Source organism: Bos indicus, chromosome 23 (assembly GCF_029378745.1).
Source record: "Bos indicus isolate NIAB-ARS_2022 breed Sahiwal x Tharparkar chromosome 23, NIAB-ARS_B.indTharparkar_mat_pri_1.0, whole genome shotgun sequence".
Classification (NCBI taxonomy): Eukaryota; Metazoa; Chordata; class Mammalia; order Artiodactyla; family Bovidae; genus Bos; species Bos indicus.
In genome coordinates, this window is record NC_091782.1 from 5,084,427 (window position 1) to 5,105,137 (window position 20,711).

Sequence of the window (20,711 nt, forward strand, 5' to 3'; positions counted from 1 at the left end):
CTCTAGCTCGTTTTTTTGATCTGTGCCTCAGCTGCCCGGGGCCAGGATCCCGTGCTTTCTCACCCTGAGGTGAGTTTGATGATGGTTTGATGGCTTTGGGCTGGAGGTTTGAAACTCGGGTGTTTCCATCCTGAGTTCCCTCAGGGCTCAAGGTCCAGGCGGCCGTAATGAGACGGCTTGCTGACTGCAGCATCCTTTCTTTACCAATATGACAGGAGGCATTCTTAGTTCACAGGAGCAGTGGTGAAGATTGGATTGAAAAGCTCTGTATTTCAACACACGCTTAGTATTAAGATTTGCAGGAGTTGTTATGTCAATAAGTACACATGTAAATTTCATGTTGAATTGGCAAGTGAGAAGCCTCATTAATACAGCATATGTTTTTCCTAGGCCGGACCTGATAGACATGAATACTGTTGCTGTTCAAAGCAACCTTGCAAATTTAGAGCACGCTTTCTATGTAGCAGAAAAAATCGGTGTTATAAGACTTCTGGATCCTGAAGGTGAGTGATTGTCTTGACCAGATGTTGACGGGCTGGAAGGTCTGATCTAAAGTAATTGATCAGCATTCTGAAATAATTCATGTTGCTGCTTTTAGATGTGGATGTCTCCTCACCTGATGAAAAGTCAGTAATAACTTACGTATCATCTCTCTATGATGCATTTCCCAAAGTCCCTGAAGGTGGTGAAGGCATCGGGGCAAATGTGAGTATTGATTTTTCCATTCTGAAGTTGATAACACAGTTGACTGAATTCTCTGAGAGTGCTTTTTGCAGTCATATTTTTTGTTCATATGACCTAAAAGAAATGGAAGTGTAGTAGATTTACAATGTTCTGTTAATTTATGCTGTACAGCAAAGTGATTGAGTTATCTGTGTATTTGCATTCTTTTTTGAATATTCTTTTTCATTATAGTTTATCATAGGGTATAGCCTCCCAGTCCCTACCTCCCCCACACTCTCCCGCTTGGCACCCATCAGTGTGTTCTCTGTGTTTGTGATTCTGTGTCTGTTTCATAGATAAGTTCATGTGTGTCATATTTTAGATACAATACCATTCATATTGTGTGGTAATTGTCTTTCTCCGTCTTCCTTCACTTAGTATGATACCCTCTGGGTCTGTCCATGTTGCTACACATGGCATTATTTTATTCTTTTATATGGTCAAGTAATATTCCATTGTATATATGTACCATATCTTTTTTTTTTAAAAAAAACTTCTTGTCTTTAGTCTCACATGAACAGCAACGGGATCCATTCTTCCCCAAACTCCCCTCCCATCCAGGCTGCCACATAACACTGAGCATAGTTCCATGTGCTATGTAGTAGGTCCTTGTTGGTTATCCGTTTTAAATATAGCAGTGTGTACCTGTCCATCCCGGACTCCCTAATTATCCCTTTCCCCATCCTCCCCTGCCAGCAATCATAAGTTCGTCCTCGAAGTCCGTGAGTTTGTTTGTTTTGTAAGTAAGTTCCTTTGTATCATTTCTTTTTAGATTCCACATATAAGGGGTGCCATGCAATATTTCTGTTTCCCTGTCTGACTTACTTCGCTCAGTATGACGATCTCTAGATCCATCCGTGTTGCTGTAGATGGCATTATTTCTTTCTTTTCCATGGCTGAGTATTCCTTTGTTTATATGTACACATTTTCTTTATCCTTTCATCTGTTGATCAACATTCAGGTTGTTTCCATGTCGTGGCAATTGTGAATAGTGTTGCTATGAGTGTAGAGGTGTATGGCTCTTTCTGAATTAGAATTCTGCCTGGGTATATGCCCAGGAGTAGCATTGCTGGATCATATACTAATTGTATTTTTAGTTTTCTGAAGAGCCTCCATACTGTTCTCCATGGTGGCTGTAACATTCCCACCAGCAGTCTAAAAGGGTTCCCTTCTCTCTGCACCCTCTCCAGCATTTATTGTTTGTTGACTTTTTAATGATGTCTGTTCTGATCAGTGTGAGGTGATGCCTCATTATGGTTTTGACTTACATTTCTCTAATAATTAGTGATGTTGAGCATCTTTTCACGTGCCTATTGACCATGTGTACGTTCTCATTGGAGAAATGTCTATTTATAGCTTCTGCCCACTTTCCAATTCAGTTGTTTTTGTATTGTCGAGTTGTATGGATTTACAGTCTTTAAATGTCAAATATTTTTTAATGGATTTGAGTTAATAGGCTACTCAATAAATTGATACTATATGTATTTTAATGGTACCATTCCACCATTACAATTCAAGTATAACTCAGAAACATTTCATTTCGTAAAGTAGGTTATTCAGAGTTGCATGTCACTTGTAAATGAAAACTGGAACCACTCAATTGAGAGTTTTTTTTTTCTTTTTTAATGTGCTGCTGTTTAACAGCCACCCAGTTTGCTATCCTTCTCTCTGTAGAGACTATCTCACTTCCAAAATCACTTTCAAGTTTATAGACTTATATGATCCCAGGAAGTAAGGCCGCTCTGTGTTGTGTTCTGGTTTGAAGGTGAGGCCCGGAGGAGGGTGATTGGATTTTGCCAGACTCTGTAGCAGGGCAGGATCTCTGACACATGGCTCTGGGTTCTTGGTTTAGTCCCGTGCTTCCGAAAGCCTGCAGTGTATTTTCGCCGTGCGTGTCGTGCTGGCCCTACTGACGAGCGCTGTGCTTCTCTGGAGGACAGGACCCCCGCCCCACACATGCTGTGCTCCTGGGGGACCCTCTCGCCCTGGCCGCTCTGCTCCTTCAGCTGCCACCTTTACTCACCTTTACTGTTTCATCTTGAGGATTTGGGAGCTCTCTGGTCTCTTGTGTCGCCTCCGTGTGCTCTGGTTTAGGCTTGTTCCTCTTCCCTCCTGCGTGCTCTGTCTTGAAGGCTGGTCCCCAAGCAACTTGCTGCCGTGCTCACCCTCCGCTCTGGTGTCTGCTGTGACTCAGGCTAGAGCTGCCCAAGAAAGTGCCTGTGGCCGCTCCGGGCTCCTCCCCACAGCCTGCACGCAGCTCCTCACTCCCACCCCTTCACCGGGATGAGGATGTGAGCTTGCTTGTGGCCTTGCCGGCTCCCCTGATTTTCTTCTACCATCATCTCTGCACACTGTCGGCATATTAGCTTAGAAACCTCCCACGGCTTCATGTGGCTTGCAAGGCTCAATGCGGTCTAGATGTACTGACCTCCAATGGCTCTGCATGTGTCCGTTCTTCCCAGCATCAGTTCCCACGTGAGCTTTTGGTGGTGGCCAGGGCGTTCCTGTCTCAGAGTCCGTGCCTCCATCCCATGCGTCACCTGTCTGTCCCTCCCACCGCCCACTCCAGTTCCTGCTCACTGCACAGCCGCCCAGGGACGGCCTCTCCCAAGAGGCCTTCAGGTGATGCTTTTGAGGCACATCTGTGCTCACCTCACTTTTTATCTTGATGCCTCGCATAAACTACCCACTTTTGTTATTTCAACACTTCTTCAGTACTGCTTTTCATTTTGCATAACTGTTTATATTATGACTCTCTCTTGCCTCCTCGTCTAGACAGAAAACTCTTTGATAAAAGGGATCATCTCTTAAAGTATATTTTTATTACAGCGCTTACCACAGTGCTTTGAACATCATAAGCACTTCCTCAAATGCTTAATTGAAGAAAACAGTTGACAGTCTTCCAGTCTCCTTCATTTAAAAACAAAAGTTTGCTTAAGGAATATTGAATGATTCCCCCCATGTACATTTCCTGTAGGTTTCATTCCTGTCAAGTTTCCTGTGTCTTATGTAGTTCTCTGAGTTTCAGATATCAGGTAGACTTAGGCTGGCAGAGAAGGCCATTACTCCCTTTCTTGACTGCCCGGGAAACACTCCAAATTGATCATGGCGTTTTTTTCTGCTACATTTCAATGCAGCCTCAGAAGCCGCCTTAACAAGGTACCTCAGTCAGCCTGGATCCTTGGATCAGAGTTGGCGTTCCTTAGGGGAGTCTTAGTGGTCAACTGTTGATAGCATGTTTTTAGAGCTGTTTAAGTGGACAGAATTGAGACTGGGAGGAAATGAAGAAAACCTTGAACTGGTCCTCTCTGTCAGGCTTAAAGACCCGCAGATCCACATAACGACCTCTGGCCAGGCTATGTTAGACGTGAATGTTGCCATCTGCAGATACAGACCTTCTTTGCCATCTTCTCCTTGTAGGATGTCGAAGTCAAGTGGATTGAATACCAGAATATGGTCAACTACCTCGTCCAGTGGATCAGACACCACGTGGCCACTATGTCGGAGAGAACGTTTCCTAATAATCCTGTAGAACTCAAGGTCTGTGTCCCTACAGAAGTTAAGTAGGGTTAAGTTTATTCCTAAACCTTAAAAAAAATGCTGAAATGGTTCTATCATTTCAGAAACTGAAGAAAAATTACCCTTGGCAAGGTACCAGTCAGCAGGCAAATTATTTATTTATCCATCTTCTATTATACAGAGGAAATGGAAGTCGACACCAATACTTAAAACATCAGAGCAACAACATCTTAAATTTATAGTCCCTTCACTTTGCCTTGTTGAGAGTTAATATGGGAGGGTCTCTGGGAATGACGTTGTGGTGTTATTTTTGGAACCTGGGAGACACCTGGAGCTAGCAGGTGGCCGGGGCAGGAGCTGTGTGGGAAGCTTGTGCAATGCAGGGGTGGCCGGGCATGTGCCTGTGGTCACATCCCGTTAGAAACGGCCTCAGAGGCTTCTGTGGTACAAGACGTACATTCAGTATTTCACCACGAATTCGAAAGGACGTACCCGACTCCCGGGGTAAATGAGTTCCTGGTTTAGTAGAACAGGTGCTACTGCCTAAGAAACGGGGTCCGTCTCTTTGTCAGAGACGTCACAGAGGTATTGAAAGATGGTGTAGTTGTATAAACATTGAAAATAAGTTGACTCTTCTTGAACCTTGGGATTTGTCATAGCAGAGTAGTGTACTTTATTTCAAGCAATGGCTCATGTGAATATGAACAACAAGGTCTAATTCCTTGAACTGTAGACACTGTTTTCCTGATCGGAATTTCAGGAATGGTTCTAATCTAGGAGAGGCCCTGTTCACATGAGCAATTGCGTCCATGCATCTGTACACAATGTCTATGGAACAGCTTTTACTCACGCTGCCACGGGGAGTTTGTTCTTGGCACCAGGCTCCTTGGCGCGTGTCCATGTGATGCTCCTTTGGGTCTTTCTGAAGCGGTTTTGTGCGATGTCTCCCAGTGTGGATGGTAACCTCTCCCGGCAGGAAAGCGTTCCTCCCCCTTCCGTGACCACATCTACTGTGAACAGCATCAGCACACGATGGCATTCTGTACTTATTCACTGATGGACATCCTAAAATGTTGCACTTTGGGTTTAGCCAACTTTTAGATTTCAAGTTCTACTTATTTTCAAATAGATTCATTGTCCAGACATTTGAGTAAATTCATGCTGGCTTCTGATTAGTGCAGATGCTTAAATTATTGAAGAAGTTTGACTACAGATTACTTGCTGGTGTCTGGGATAAGACAGGATATAGGAAAAAAATACATCATGGGGAAATACCAAATATTGGGTTCGCCAAGGAGTTTATTTGGGTTTTTCTCAAAGGAACTTTTTGGCCAACTGAATAATTTTCTTAATCAGCAAAACATTAAATGGAATCCTTCAGATAAATATGTCTCCTCGAACATTTTCATGGACTTGTTTTAAAGCAGCATGAATTAGGATGAAATAATCAGTGTATACTTACTAAATGTGGAGCTATTTTATCAACATAATTTTTAGAAGCTCCTTGTTAATAAACATAATATACATATATTTAAGAGATTCCCAAATTAATATCTATAAATTAGATAGTAATTTAATTATATGGCTCAGACTTTTATAATAGCAGGAACCAGTAGCATCTTTTCTTACTGTAAGATCTGCTTAATTAGGCCATGGGACATTGAACGCAAACTTTAGTCCTGTCTGATGAGAATTCTGTTTTTCAAGGATGGACCATGAAACATAGAAGCATGCTTCCCACCCCGTTTTATGAGAATCGCATCAGATGATTTTTCCAAAAAGTAAAAGCTAAAGTACAGCATTTGCAAAGTGTATCTTTTAAAGGATGTGTCTTCTTATTTGGATGATGAGATCCTTAGTAGAGTTGTGGTTCCCTGGTGGCTCAGCTGGTAAAGAATCCGCCTGCAGTGTGGAGACCCGGGTTCGATCCCTGGGTCAGGAAGATCCCCTGGAGAAGGGAAAGGCTACCCATTCCGGGATTCTGGCCTGGAGATTCTCATGGACACAGGAGCCCGACAGGCTACAGTCCCCGGGGTCGCAAAGAGTCAGACACGACTGAGCAACTAACAGACACTGTTGTGGTTTTCATTATCCAGATGCCTGGGCAGCATATGTTGAATCGGGCTCACAGCCCTAATTACATCCTCTTCAGATCCCTTAGATCCTGTTTACCAGCTGGCTCAGAACTGGCATCCTTGATTGTCTTATTTTATGAAGGAATACCTCCCCGGGTGGGAGAGTGGTAAAGAATCTGCCTGCCAATGCAGGAGATGCAAGAGATGCAAGCTTGATCTCTGGGTCAGGAAGATCCCCTGGAGTAGGAAATGGAAACCCACTCCAGTATTCTTGCCTGGAAAATTCCACAGACAGAGGTGCTTGGTGGGCTGCAGTCCATGGGGTCTCAAAGAGTCGGATGTAGCTGAGTATGCATGCCACGCCACCCAGGCAGGTGACAGAATAGAAAGCATTTGAAGTCGTGACGTTATGTGATAATGAAAACAGATTTTTGAAGTTCAGCTCTTCATTTATTTTCCCTTTCATTTTAGGCACTTTACAATCAGTATTTACAGTTTAAAGAAACAGAAATTCCACCAAAGGAGACAGAAAAATCAAAAATTAAACGCTTATATAAATTATTAGAGGTAAGAAAAAATTTCCTTTGAATTGGCAAATGTCTCCTTTTAAAAAATTTTATTGGTGTAGTTGATTATAGTGTGTCAATTTCTGCTGCTCAGCATGGTAACTCAGTTATATACCTCAGTTATATATGTATTTACTGGGCTGTACCGTAGGACCTTGCTGTTTGTCCATTCTCTGTATAATGTTCTTTGTATCTGCTAATCCCAAACTCAGTCCTTCCCTTCCCCCCTCTCCAACCCCTCCCCCTTGTCAACCACAAGTTTGTTCTCTGTGTCGGGGATTCCGTTTCGTAGATTAGCTTTTTTGTGTCATCTTTTAGAGTCCATCTGTAAGTGATAGCATATGGTATCAAATGTAATCTTTATAAATAGTCTGTCTTGATTTAAGAAGCGTGATTTTTAATGTCTTTGCTTCACATCACCTTTTTGTGCTGTTTTCTCTAGATTTGGATAGAGTTTGGACGCATCAAACTCCTTCAAGGTTATCACCCAAACGACATAGAAAAGGAATGGGGAAAGCTCATCATCGCCATGCTGGAGAGGGAGAAGGCTCTTCGTCCCGAAGTTGAAAGGTTGGGGGCGTTCTCTGCCCGGGGTGTCCAGTGAGGGGGTCCGCTTGTGGTGCGCAAACAGCTTAAGCTTTGGAGACATGCCACCCTGGACCAACATTAGCCGTTTCCATTTGCTTGTTTGCGTGACCTTGGCTAAGTCTTTCTGATTCTCCCATTTTGTTATCTAGAAACTCTTCCAAGAGGTTTGAGGAAGGAATCAGGGAAGTAATGCTGGAGGGGGCCTGGGTTGGTGTGTGCAGTTGCATCTCATATGGCGGTTACAGACTTAGTCAGGAGGACCCGTGAGAATTTCTCCAGCTTTTAAGTCACCAGAAGCTCATCCATACATAACATAGGTTAACCGTGAGCTTACCTTGTTTCTTGGTATGTTTTGGGCTACGGCCCTCTCTGTGGGCAGTGAACCCTCTGCTTAAAGAAGGGCAGTGAGGCAGTGCCCGGAGGACTTGTGATCGCTGGTTCAGTCCCACCCTGTCTGTGGGCCCGAAACCATCCCTCAGCTTCCTCCTTTCTCTCCTGCCTCACCAGGCGCCCCGGAAGGTCGCCTAGGTCCTCAGGAGGGGTTTGTTGGATGGTCCTTCCGTTCCAGCCTGAGCTGTGCTGCGTGGGGCTCATGGTCCGAGTCCCCAAGGCTGGCCTTCTGGTCCTCGGCGAGCCACGCCGGCCGCCTCTCAGGAGCGCTGGCCTGCCCGTTTCCCAGCCTCCGCGTTTGTGAGATCTGGCACTGTCTTTTCCTGCGGCTGGGTTGTCTGGTTTGTCCTCTCCTTACTCCTGGTCTTCCTCTGATCTCAGCTCCCGTATGATTTCCTCCAGAAACTTTCTGAAGTCTCCCAGGCTGGTTCAGGTGTTTTGGGGTTGACCCTCCTGTTCCATGTGGTCCTCCTTCATAGACTCATCTCGGTTGTAATGTATACATTTCTCTGCGATTGCTTGAATGAGGACTGCCAGTTCCACAGAGTGAGCATGCAGACAGATTCCTGTGTTTGTGGTTCCTTGTACTGCCCACAACACCGGCTCTGCTACCCGGAGGCCCTCAATATACTGATGTTCTCTGCACCCACTCCTAACTTCCACGTGGAAGAAGTGTGAACTAATGCATTGAAGATCCGAGGGTGGGTCTGATTTGTCAGGCCTTTATGACATCATTGATGACACGCTTGTTAAAGCAGAGTATTATGTCTACATAACTGGATCCTTTTGAACCAGAACAAGTGCAAAATACCTAGGATGGACCTTGTAGGGAGGAGATAATTCTGGGTGGTTCAAATGAAATGCTCAGCTTCTAATCTGATGAAAGGATAGAAAAGGTGCCAGAGAAAGGGGGCAGAGTTGATTTTAGTTGTCAGAATAGCAGCTGGATTTTAATTTATGTAAATAAAAGAATGCTGTGGTTAAGAGTTCAAGGTCTAGGAGCCAGTCAATCCTGGATGAATTATTAGCTCAGTGTTCATGCCATGTAATCTTAGATTGACTATCCTCTCTAAACTTCAGTTTCCTCATTTGTAAATAGGATGTAATAGTAGGAACCACATTTGGTGGTTCTGAGTATGTCTATAAAGTGATTAGTTAATTTCCTGGCACCTAACAATTGCTTCAGAAATGTTAGGTGCTGGCTACTATTATTATTTTGTGCTTTTCTGTTTACTAACTATATTTGACATGACACTCTCAAATTCCCTCCTAAAAAGGACAGTGTCTGCCTCTAGTTGGGGAAGCAGCAATTTGGCTTTGCAGTGTTGGGGATAGGAAAATATTTAGCATGGCTGATTCAATGCCTTCATTTTTCTTGAAGCAACAAGTTTTTTGGCATTAACTCTGTATTGCAAAATAATAGCTCTGTGGCATGGGAGTATGTAAAAGGCAAATGAGAAAGAGCCAATGATCTTAGGCCAGGTAATAACCTGTAGAAAGGAAAAACAAGCACAGACAAATTAAATCTCCAAGCATCACACTGATACTCTTCTTAGCACTTTGGCTTTTAAAAATAAAAAGTAACTTTAGTGAGAGTAGACATAACATTCCTGGGAGTGGTTCCTGTGGTGGGGAAAAGGTAACTGGACAATTTTCCAGTTAATGTAACCTAATCGACAAATGCTGTGCTGGTTAAAAAGGAAAGATGCTTTGCTTCTTGTCAAATTCCTTTGTTTGTAGGTGTTTGTACGTACCAGTTTTCTAACCCTGTGTTGTTCAGTACAGAGCTGGTTTTTCCAAAATGCTAGGATGAGGCTCTGATTGGCTGTTTGTGTTCTTTTAGCTGATGATTGGTATTGCCAGAGTGACCTGATTGTTCTTTGGCTTCTGTGAAGCATCAGAGTTGTTTTTGAGTTGGTGGCAAGTGAATGATTCTTGGTGAAAATATTTGGCAAGTCTTGTCCAGTGACGCCCCATCAGCCTGCCTTGTCCGTACATGTAGGGCTTTAGTGTAGGCTACAAAAGGCAGACCGTAGCTAGCAAACCCATGGCTCTAGGCGGGATTCTTTTGAATAGTTATCAGCGTATTATTTGCTGCGTGTTGAATATGCATGTTGGGGCATATTTAAGGAGCCATTAAAAGCTGTAACAGCCAGTCGCCTCTTTTCACCATTAGAAGTAGCACTTTCTGCAGACTGTGTACTTTCTAGTCTACTTTTAATGGTGGAAGAAAAAACATCATTGCGAGATAAAAATGCACAGCAGTAGTTACAGTTACCGGAGCAGTGATTCTGTGTTTAGTAACACGACCAGCACTCGGACTAGTCTTGACTCAAATGAGAATTTCCTCTCGGTTCATTGTGGTCCAACCCTGATCAACTCCTGTATTAGCTTTGGCAATGAATCCTTTGATGGACACAGGTATGGAGTCCTTGATGTGGGGTTGTGGTTTTTCTTTTGGTGGGCCTCGTTTTTCAGGGGTGGCTAGCTCTCTGACTTCAGAAGGAAAGAGTTTATTTTGTTTCTTCTTTTAGGTTGGAGATGTTGCAGCAGATTGCTAACCGAGTTCAGAGGGGCAGTGTCATCTGTGAAGACAAACTGTTGCTTGCCCGAAATGCTCTCCAGTCTGTAAGTTCATTTCAGGAGCTGCTGGAATTGCTGTAGAGGGGTCGGTACATTCAGATGAAATAAAATCTTCTACGCTTCCCAGGTGGCTCAGACGGTAAAGAATCTGCCTGCAGTGTAGGAGACATGAGTTCAATCACTGGGTTGGGGAGATCTCCTGGAGAAGGGAATGGCACCCCGCTCCAGTATTCTTGCCTGGAGAATTCCTTGGATAGAGGAGCCTGATGGGCTACAGTCCATGGGGTGCCAAAGAGTCAGACATGACTGAGCGACTAACGCTTTCACTTTCATGGCGTGCGGGGTCTAGTTCCCTGACCGCAGATCCAACCCATGCCCCCTACAGTGGACACGCCGAGTCCTAACTCCTGGCCCACCACCAGGGAAGTCCCTGAGGCTAGATTTGCAGTTTGTTTAATTAGTTAATTAATGTAGAATTAATACTGAATTGTTTTAAAATATAGGATTCTAAAAGATTGGAATCCGGGCTGCAGTTTCAGAATGAAGCAGAGATTGCCGGATATATCCTTGAATGTGAGAACCTTTTACGCCAGCATGTCATTGATGTACAGATTCTTATTGATGGAAAGTACTACCAGGCAGACCAGTTGGTGCAGAGGTAAGAGAGCTTCCTAGTCAGCCTTGTCCTCCTCGCTGACTGTTCCGTGGCCCCTCATTAAGGACGTAGAGGGTGGCGATTTTATGAAGTGTTCCCTAAGCTCTTTTTTGTTGACAATGTGTGTCACATTAATTGTGTCATATTTCGGTGTGTTTAGTAGGTTTTGTTCTTCAAAGATAAATAAGAGAAAAAAATTTTAGATACATGTAGTATTTAATACTGTAGTAACTAACCTGCAGTTGAAATATTCATGTGTGATATTTGAAAAAGGGACAATAATGAGAAAATAATCTTTTAAGTCAACTTATCAGTTTTGTGTTTATCTTATGAAAATGCTCATAACAAAATATTGGGAAAATATGTATATAAAAATCTGTGTCTCTGAGAAGTGGATTTGGGGATAGGAATGGAACATTTCTGGTTGTATATAATATATATTATGTAAATATCTAAATATATGATATATATGTATAAGGCAAAAACTATGAATGATGCTTCAAATGAGTAATTCTGCTTTTAGGCATCTATAATAATTCTAAATATAGAACTTATCTAAATAAATATAGGAAAAAAAGTGTCCGTGTCAAAAATTTGGAATCCTGTGTGTCAAATAATAGGAGAATGAGCATATACTATGATAGTGTTGTAATTGAGTTCATTATAAATTACAGTTGTAAAGATCATATGATAATATAGAATACTTATAGTACAACATTGAGTGAAAAAATCGTGATGTAAATTTTTATCAGTGTGACTATAATGACATTTTAAAATAGACTTTATTTATTTGAGCAACTTAGGTTTATAAAAAATTGCGTGGACAGTCTAGAGTTCCCATAACACCCCTTCAAAGCCTCTTCCCCTGTTATTAACATCTTGCACTAGTGTGATGCCTTTGTTATGGCTGATGAGCCAATATTGATCATTTTGGTAACTAGAGTCCCTAGTTTTAGGGGTCAGCCTTTGTGAACAATACCTCTCACATTATAGCTTACGCATTTTGATTTTCTTTTCAGGGTTGCAAAACTGCGCGATGACATCATGGCCTTGCGGAACGAATGTTCCTCAGTGTACAGCAAAGGCCGCGTGCTGACGACGGAGCAGACGAAGCTCATGATATCAGGAATCTCTCAGAGTTTAAACGCAGGATTTGCACAGACCTTAAACCCCAGCATGAACTCAGGGCTGACGCAGGGTCTCACACCTTCCCTGACCCCGTCTAGCGTAACCTCGGGCCTGTCGTCAGGGCTGACTTCCCGCCTGACCCCGTCTGTCACTCCTGCCTATACGCCTGGCTTCCCATCAGGGTTAGTTCCAAGTTTCGGCTCAGGAGGGGAGACAAGCTCCCTGCAGACTCTGAAGCTGATGCAGATCCGAAAGCCCCTTCTCAAGTCATCTCTGCTGGACCAGAATTTAACAGAAGAGGAAATCAACATGAAATTTGTTCAGGACCTTTTGAATTGGGTGGATGAGATGCAGGTAAAAATATTTACTCTTACCTAAGTTTCAGGCCTTATTGCTACCAGTTTTTTTTTTTTTTTTTAAACCTCATATCTTCCTATTTAAAGGTGCAGCTGGACCGCACTGAATGGGGATCAGATTTGCCAAGTGTTGAAAGCCACTTAGAAAATCATAAAAATGTCCACCGAGCTATTGAAGAATTTGAATCTAGCCTTAAAGAAGCTAAGATCAGTGAGGTATGTGAATTTAAAGTCTGTATGTATATATTTCATCCCAGCTTCTGCTGTGCTCTTTCTGTTAAGACCCTGTTGTCACAGGATAAAAGATAGATTGCCAGTGAATCAGAATTTCTTAAGATTCCTAACCTGCTGTCTTTTTATCCCATGTTATAGATCCAGATGACGGCACCTCTTAAACTAACTTACGCAGAAAAGTTACACAGATTAGAGAATCAGTATGCAAAACTCTTGGTAAGTTTTTTTTAACTTTCCCTTCCCTTTATATGGCAAAGACATGATTCTTACCATGATTCTCCTTATAAAGAATACATCCAGGAATCAGGAGCGGCACCTTGACACACTCCACAATTTTGTAACTCGTGCAACGAATGAACTTATTTGGTTGAATGAAAAAGAAGAGGAGGAAGTTGCTTACGACTGGAGTGAAAGAAACACCAACATAGCCCGGAAGAGAGATTACCACGCTGTGAGTGCAGCTTCTGTGGCTGAATGTTACCAGTGCCTCTCAGGTTTTATCATTTCCTAACGTATTTATTTCAATTAGGAATTGATGAGAGAACTTGATCAAAAGGAAGAAACTATTAAGTCAGTTCAAGAGATAGCGGAGCAGCTGCTTCTGGAAAATCACCCAGCCCGGTTAACCATTGAGGTGAGTCAGAAAGTGTAATATGGATATTCGAATGTTACCTTTCAGATTCTTTTATTGTTTGTGGATAAATAGAAAAATGCAAACTATCAAACTTTTACTACAACCTGGCTCAAAAATAACACTTCTGACAAATCATAGTGATGTGCCTTCTGCTCTGCGTGAAGCGTGCCACCCATTGGTGTCAACCCCTGTGGCCATAGAGATGCAGGACAGTAACTCTGAAGGACCTTGTCTTGTCAGGCTTTGACGTTAGTTTCTTCCCAACCACGTGATGTTGCATGCGGTTGTAACCTTGCTGGGTCCCGTTCACTTACCTAAAATGGGGGAAGTTGCTCCTAACTGTAGAGTTGTGTGAGGAGGAGAAAAGTGTACTGTTAGCTTAGTTCAGTTCTTGATACATAGTAGGTTCTCAAGAAGTCCTAGTTATTATTATTATTTCATTTACTAATCCTGTCCATGATCTGGCTCTGACAGGAACGTCCTCAGGGTGTAACACACATTTCAGACCCAGAAGGGGAGGGCTGACCTGGAGTTTATCAGGCTGCCCGTGAGGTGCAGGTGGGGTGGGGGGTGTTTAGTTTTTAGGCCTGGGATCTGCTAGAGTTAGTGACTTTCTAAATGTGCTGGAGGTTATGGAAGAGAGGAGAAGTATCAAATGTGGACAGTTGTATATTTCCAGAGGAAGAAAAATGAAACTGTGCTTACAATGGGATATGTGGTTGAGGAAAGGGATCTGAGAATCTTTGTTCCCTAAAATAAGTTGTCATGACACAAAAGATTCATGAAATTCTAGACCTCATCTGGAGGTCTGGGGAATGTTACAGTTGCCCTTCTTTCATGTAAAAATGTGGTTTTCATCCCCAGGCAATGCTACATAGAAATGTTAAGGACCTAGAAGAGTGGGGCGGGGGGTAGGGGGGGTTGGAGGGGAGCACTAGGGAAAGGAGATTAGAATCATGATGGGTCTGGATATACTTTTATACTATGGTCAACTGAAGGTGGGGTATTCCTTAAAATAGAGAAGTGACGGCTGCTAGGAAGTGCGATTATAGGTTGAGACTTTTGATGGGCGTGGATGAAGTGGATGTGAACCTGATTACCTTTAGGTAGAGCTGTTAGTCTAATTAACTAAGAGGATGTGGAAGGATAAAATTAAGCCTTAGTCATCTTTATGGTTCTTCAGGCCCATCTAATGTATTGTAGGCGATGGATAGTAGTTAATTATCAACACTATTTTGTATTTTATGAGGAAAAGAAGCTAATAATTTAACAATGCACAATGTGTATTTTATAGCCAATTTACTCTAAGTAGCTTAATTGGAGGGAGCACGTAACGTGATCAGGAAGTGTTGCCAGATTTCCACGGTTGCCTTGTACGTTCCATCCAGAAAGCTGCCTGGACCGAGCTCAGCGGCCTGTTTCTCCAGGAGGGACCGTCTTATGTAAGACAGTCGTTAGAGCAGCTAGGCCGCCCTCTTCTGGAAGCCAGGGAACTGCACCTTAAATAGGAAAGGGTGTTTCCTGTTTCCGTGTAAGTAGGTGCCTTTCCTACAGTATTTTTGCTCTCATGAAAGAGGCACCTTGTACTGAATAAAGATTCAAGTAAAAAACATTTGAAATAAAACTTCCTAGTATTATCTCTGATATTATCCCATAATTATACTGATAAAGAATTACATAAGCTTCTCCACCCTTCCCAAACAGTCCCGATAAAACAGATCAGCCCCACTCCTGCCAAGAGCTTCAAGACTAGTTTTGGAAGCAAAAACAGGACAAAAACTACACACCATGTACTTTGATGTCAGAAGGGGGATTTTATTATCCAATAATACAAAAATTCAGAAAACAGACAGAGGAAAATTGAGTGAAGGGGGTGTATCTGAGGATTCCACACAGGAGAGTGTTGGATAGCTTGCATCCATCTCAAGTGTTAAAGAAGTCTGCCTGGAAAAACAGCCCCAGAGTTAGCACTTTTCATATATGTGACAAGAAAAACGAGTCAAGAAACTGAAAATTTGAAAGAAATTGGACTGATTGAAAAATGTATGCGAGACAGGAAAAGAGACACAGATGTATAGAACAGTCTTTTGGACTCTGTGGGAGAGGGCGAGGGTGGGAGAATGGCATTGAAACATGTAAATTATCATATGTGAAACAAATCGCCAGTCCAGGTTGGATGCATGAGACAGGGTACTCAGGGCTGGTGCACTGGGATGACCCAGGTGGATGGGATGGGGAGGGAGGTGGGAGGATGGTTCAGGATGGGGAACACATGTATCCCCATGATGGATTCATGTCAATGTATGGCAAAACCAATACAATTTTGTAAAGTAATTAGTCTCCAATTAAAATAAATACATTTATATTAAAAAAATTTTTTAAAAGAAAAATGTATGTTTAAAGTTTTAGGACTGGCTTTGTGCAAGTGGGGATGTTTAGCTTAGCGGGACAGTTCACGTCCCTGCTTCTCAAGTCTCTGTTAAAGGCATCTCATCACCTGTGTAGACCGCCGTCTTTTAACCCTGAGAAGCCTGGGTGTGTCTTGCTGTGCAGACGGCAGTGGTGACTGTGTTTTCCCTGGCAGGCTTACCGCGCGGCAATGCAGACGCAGTGGAGCTGGATCCTGCAGCTCTGCCAGTGTGTGGAACAGCATGTGAAGGAGAACAGCGCTTATTTCGAGGTATGGAACGGTCACCGTGTCGGCGGGTGGTACTGCAATTTCAGCTGAGTTACAGGAACCATTTCCATGGTGTAATGTTGGGATGCGTGTATGTCTGACTGCAGCGGAAAGAAACCAAAATGTCTTCATTTTAGGATAGAAGGGTTATATGTCCTTTAGGATAAATGGAAGCATTTTAGTAAAGAAGAAATACTTTAAAAACCACTTAAAATGTCAGAAAATCTTAACTTTGTCCATGCTTGTCTTTTTGAGGAACAATTTTACTAGGGGGAGCTTTTTTCCTATTCTTCAGAAGTTTTAAAATATTCTTGCAATTTCATTCCCGCTTAACAACTGTTTGGGCTTCCCTGGTAGCTCAGCTGGTAGAGTCCGCCTGCAATGCAGGAGACTCTGGTTTGATTCCTGGATCAGGACGATCCACTGGAGAAGGGACAGGCTACCCACTCCAGTTTTCTTGGGCTTCCCTGGCTCAGCTGGTATAGAATCTGCCTACAATGCGGGAGACCTAGGTTCAATCCTTGTGTGGGGCAGATCCCTTGGAGAAGGGAAAGGCTACCCACTTCAGTATCCTAGCCTGGAGAATTCCATGGAGAGAAGAGCCTGCCAGGCTATAGAACATGGGGTCGCAAGGAGTCAGACATGACTGACTTTCACTTTCGTTTAACAACTGTTTAAGTGTTTATAGATGTTCTAAAGTGAAATAGATGTTCAGTCAAAGTAATATAGGGCCACGACCACAATATAGACATACACTTTGTTATATAGCTGTATTATTTTTCATATTCTTTGCCATTGTGGTTTATCACAGGATACTGAATACAGTTCCCTCTGCTATACCAGTAGGACCTTGGTGTTTATCCCCCCTGTGTTTGATAGTTTGCATCCGCTAACCCCAGAGTCCTAGTCCTTCCTTCTCCCACCTCTCCTCCCCCTGGGCATCCACAGGTTTGTTCTCTGGAGACATAAACTCTGGACACTTAGCATTCGCTCATCATCATCCAAGTTCAGGAGTTGGTGTTTGGTTAAGGGAAGGGCTCTGGAGAAGAAGTCTTGCGGCTCCTTCTGTGCCCACGTAGGAGGGGTACACACAGGACTCTGGTACTCAAACCTGACACCTGGGGGCTTTGCTGGCGTTTCGTACACTTTTAACTGCCAGTTTTCATCTTTTGCTAGTTTTTCAATGATGCCAAAGAAGCCACAGATTACTTGAGGAATCTAAAAGATGCCATCCAGCGGAAGTACAGCTGTGACAGGTCCAGCAGCATCCACAAACTGGAGGACCTCGTTCAGGAGTCCATGGTATGAGCAGGAAGACCCCCTGCTTCGTCAGCGACGCGTAGTGGGGCTGGATGCGTGCCTGGTTGCGTTTCTGTGCATGGAGCTTCGCATTTTATTGGTACTCTTGGTGTTTCCGCCTCACTCAACCACTTAAACGTTGAGTTTTAGCATTTTTTTCTTTTTGGCACACAGCAAGAGTGTTGTTTGATGTGATTGCCTTAGTATTTTAAAATGCTCTCACTGTGCTTTGTGTGTGAGTATGTGTGTTTAGTCATTTATTCCATAAAGACTTGTCAGTATTTCTAGACCCTAGACACTATTTTTAGTGCTGGGACTGAACACAGCAGACAAGAACCCTGCCAGGGGGGGATGCAATAAACATGATAAATTAGTACAGCACAATACATGTAGTCTGTTAGGTACTGGTAAATGTGAAGGAGGAAAGAAAGCAACCAGACAACACAGGGGGAGAGTGGGCGGCGAGGGGCTGACGGTTCAGACGGAAGACTCTGCTGGGGAAGCTGCATTTGTGCACAGCCCTAAAAGAACAGAGAGTACACACTGTTTGCTTCTAAAAGCCTTCTGATTTATTCCTCAGGAAGAGAAAGAAGAGCTTCTGCAGTATAAAAGTACAGTGGCGAGCCTGATGGGGAGAGCAAAAACAATCGTTCAGTTGAAGCCCAGAAATGCTGACTGTCCACTCAAAACTTCTCTTCCGATCAAAGCCATCTGTGACTACAGACAAATTGAGGTACTTTAACTCCTAGAAACAGACCTGTTTCTGGCATTATTCATATATCTAAAAAACAAGGTCATATTGCTCACTAGTGGTAAAGTTTCCCACTTTAAAAAGACAAAAAAAATACCCAAGATTGGGTGTGGAAAGAGACAAATACCGCAGTGACCACATCTGGTTGTTCTGTTCTTCTTTTAAAACCAGATAACCATTTTCAAAGACGATGAATGCGTTTTGGCAAACAACTCTCATCGCGCTAAGTGGAAGGTCATCAGCCCCACTGGGAATGAGGCCATGGTCCCTTCTGTGTGCTTCACCGTCCCTCCTCCAAACAAAGAGGCGGTTGACCTTGCAAACAGGTTTGTGTGCTTTAGTTCCAGATGTAGGGCTGGCTTTGGGGGTTTCTGAAGGTAAAAGAAACAATCAATGCTTTGGCAAGGCTAATAGAATATGAGTTTGAGCAAACTCCCAGAGATAGTGAAGGACAGGAAAGCCTGGCATGCTGCAGTCCATGAGGTTGCAAAGAGTCAGATAAGACTTAGCAACTGAACAGTAACAGCACTGGATCAGAAGGACCTCGAGCTAGTAAACTTGAGATATGTCTCAAACACAGAAAGAAACCGTCACACATGTTGGTGGGGAATGGAAGGGCTGAATCTGAGTTTCTTCCTTGTGTTTCAGAATTGAGCAGCAATATCAGAATGTCCTGACCCTTTGGCACGAGTCTCACATAAACATGAAGAGTGTGGTCTCCTGGCACCATCTCATCAATGAAATTGACAGAATCCGAGCGAGCAATGTGGCTTCAGTAAGTGCAGATCTGCACGTCCACCCAACCTGTCCCAAGATGCAGGCTCTTGTCATGAAGAGTGGCCTTTGTGTTATCCCTTGAGTCAGATGAGGTCCAGCAGATCCATGATAAAATTCATTTACTCACTGAATATCTGTTACATGCCTGTTTTATATGAGGTACTTTCTAAGAATTGGGGGATCTGAAAATCCCATACTTCATTCAGTGTTTCTGTTTTCATTGGGAGGCATAGTATATAGTGTTTGGGCATACAGACATGGGTATAGTTTCATTCATCTATGAAATTCTGTAGTCTTGTTTTCCCTTGTCTTTTAAAACCTAAAGTTGTGAATGAAGAAAAAATTAATTTCCAATGATTTTCTATTATGATTATTTAATATAAACTCATGTCCCATAAGAACCACTTGAGATCAGTCCTATTGAAATTTCACCCTTAATACTATAATGGATCATTGGTCTTCTTTAGATAAAGACCATGTTGCCTGGTGAACATCAGCAAGTTCTGAGTAATCTGCAGTCCCGTTTTGAAGATTTTCTTGAAGATAGCCAGGAATCCCAAATATTTTCAGGCTCAGATATAACACAACTGGAAAAGGAGGTTAATGTGTGCAAGCAGTATTATCAAGAACTCCTTAAATCTGCAGAAAGAGGTAAAGCGTGGGAACCCTTGGCTTTTTTCCCCATGGGTGTTTAGTCCAGGCTGTTTTCTATTATCACTGGGACTCTCAGTCTTAGGTATATTATGTCACTCAACCTGTAATAGGTAGAGACAGTTACTAAAGCATCAGATGGATGTTCGAGGTAGGAAGATTCAAGAAGGAATTCATTTTTTCCCAAATAATTAAGTAGTAAAAAGCTGCCAACCAAGTTGTATGACAGTGAATTCTTAATGCATCTACTTTTAACCATTTTCTCTAGTTTGCAGTGTAATGTTCAGAATGATATTTTAGTTTCAGACAAGTTTCAATTACTTTTTCATATGTCAAACTTGGATTTTTTTAAAGAATATTTTTTTTAAGAGAAGTTTTAGATTCACAGCAAAATTGAAAGCAAAGGGGAGAGGTTTCCTGTAACCAAACCTGGATTTTATATAGGGGTTGAAGGAAAAGATTTTGTCCTGTTAATGTTTGTTAAATATAAATTTTATTCCAAATTCTTGACGTCCATAAAACTTAGAGACCAAAAACACTTTAGTAGTAATACTCTAATTTTTTTAAAACATTATTCTTATAACTAATCTGCTACTAATATATTTCACATTTTTGTGAAAACAAAACAAACCAATGTATTACTTTCCTCAGACATCTTAAGTCAGATGTTGGTACTTTAAGTGGCATTAGGGAAGTTGTATTTAAGTCTTTGTAAATTGTAAGGTCCACAGTTTCAAGGTTTATATCCTTGGTGTGGGTTTGTGGTGATAACTGGTAACATTAGTCTGACTAGCTATGTCTCAGTAATGGTAAAATTGCCTTATTAATTCATGAGCAAGAACGTCCAAACGACAGAAAATGAGGAATTTTCTAAACATCATGTTTACTCTCACAGAGGAGCAAGAGGAATCGGCTTACAACCTCTACATCTCTGAAGTTCGAAACCTCAGGCTTCGGCTAGAGAGCTGTGAGGACCGTCTCATCAGACAGATCCGCACCCCGCTGGAGAGAGACGACCTGCATGAGAGCGTGTTCAGGATCTCGGAGCAGGAGGTGAGGCTGCGAGTGCGTGGGCCGAGGTCAGCGCAGATGGGGTCTCGCGACC

At 42.7% G+C, this 20,711-nt stretch overlaps 1 protein-coding gene across 29 annotated transcripts in view; it reads left to right on the forward strand.

The window, feature by feature from the left end:
- Positions 1–20,711, forward strand: part of DST (dystonin) — a 518,621-nt gene that overhangs the window by 316,380 nt on the left and 181,530 nt on the right. For 26 of the 29 annotated variants that reach the window (XM_070777732.1, XM_070777740.1, XM_070777736.1 and 23 more), the window contains 19 exons: positions 391–503; positions 599–705; positions 4,144–4,263; positions 6,789–6,884; positions 7,326–7,453; positions 10,396–10,489; positions 10,948–11,102; positions 12,119–12,581; positions 12,671–12,799; positions 12,956–13,033; positions 13,107–13,268; positions 13,347–13,451; positions 16,036–16,131; positions 17,305–17,430; positions 18,008–18,160; positions 18,350–18,504; positions 18,827–18,953; positions 19,423–19,606; positions 20,502–20,659. In XM_070777732.1, the coding sequence (XP_070633833.1) occupies positions 391–503; positions 599–705; positions 4,144–4,263; positions 6,789–6,884; positions 7,326–7,453; positions 10,396–10,489; positions 10,948–11,102; positions 12,119–12,581; positions 12,671–12,799; positions 12,956–13,033; positions 13,107–13,268; positions 13,347–13,451; positions 16,036–16,131; positions 17,305–17,430; positions 18,008–18,160; positions 18,350–18,504; positions 18,827–18,953; positions 19,423–19,606; positions 20,502–20,659 (2,749 nt within the window). Of the gene's footprint in view, positions 1–390; positions 504–598; positions 706–4,143; positions 4,264–6,788; positions 6,885–7,325; positions 7,454–7,511; positions 10,283–10,395; positions 10,490–10,947; positions 11,103–12,118; positions 12,582–12,670; positions 12,800–12,955; positions 13,034–13,106; positions 13,269–13,346; positions 13,452–16,035; positions 16,132–17,304; positions 17,431–18,007; positions 18,161–18,349; positions 18,505–18,826; positions 18,954–19,422; positions 19,607–20,501; positions 20,660–20,711 lie in introns of those variants that run through there. The other 3 variants (XM_070777759.1, XM_070777752.1, XM_070777758.1) reach the window with 3 other exon arrangements.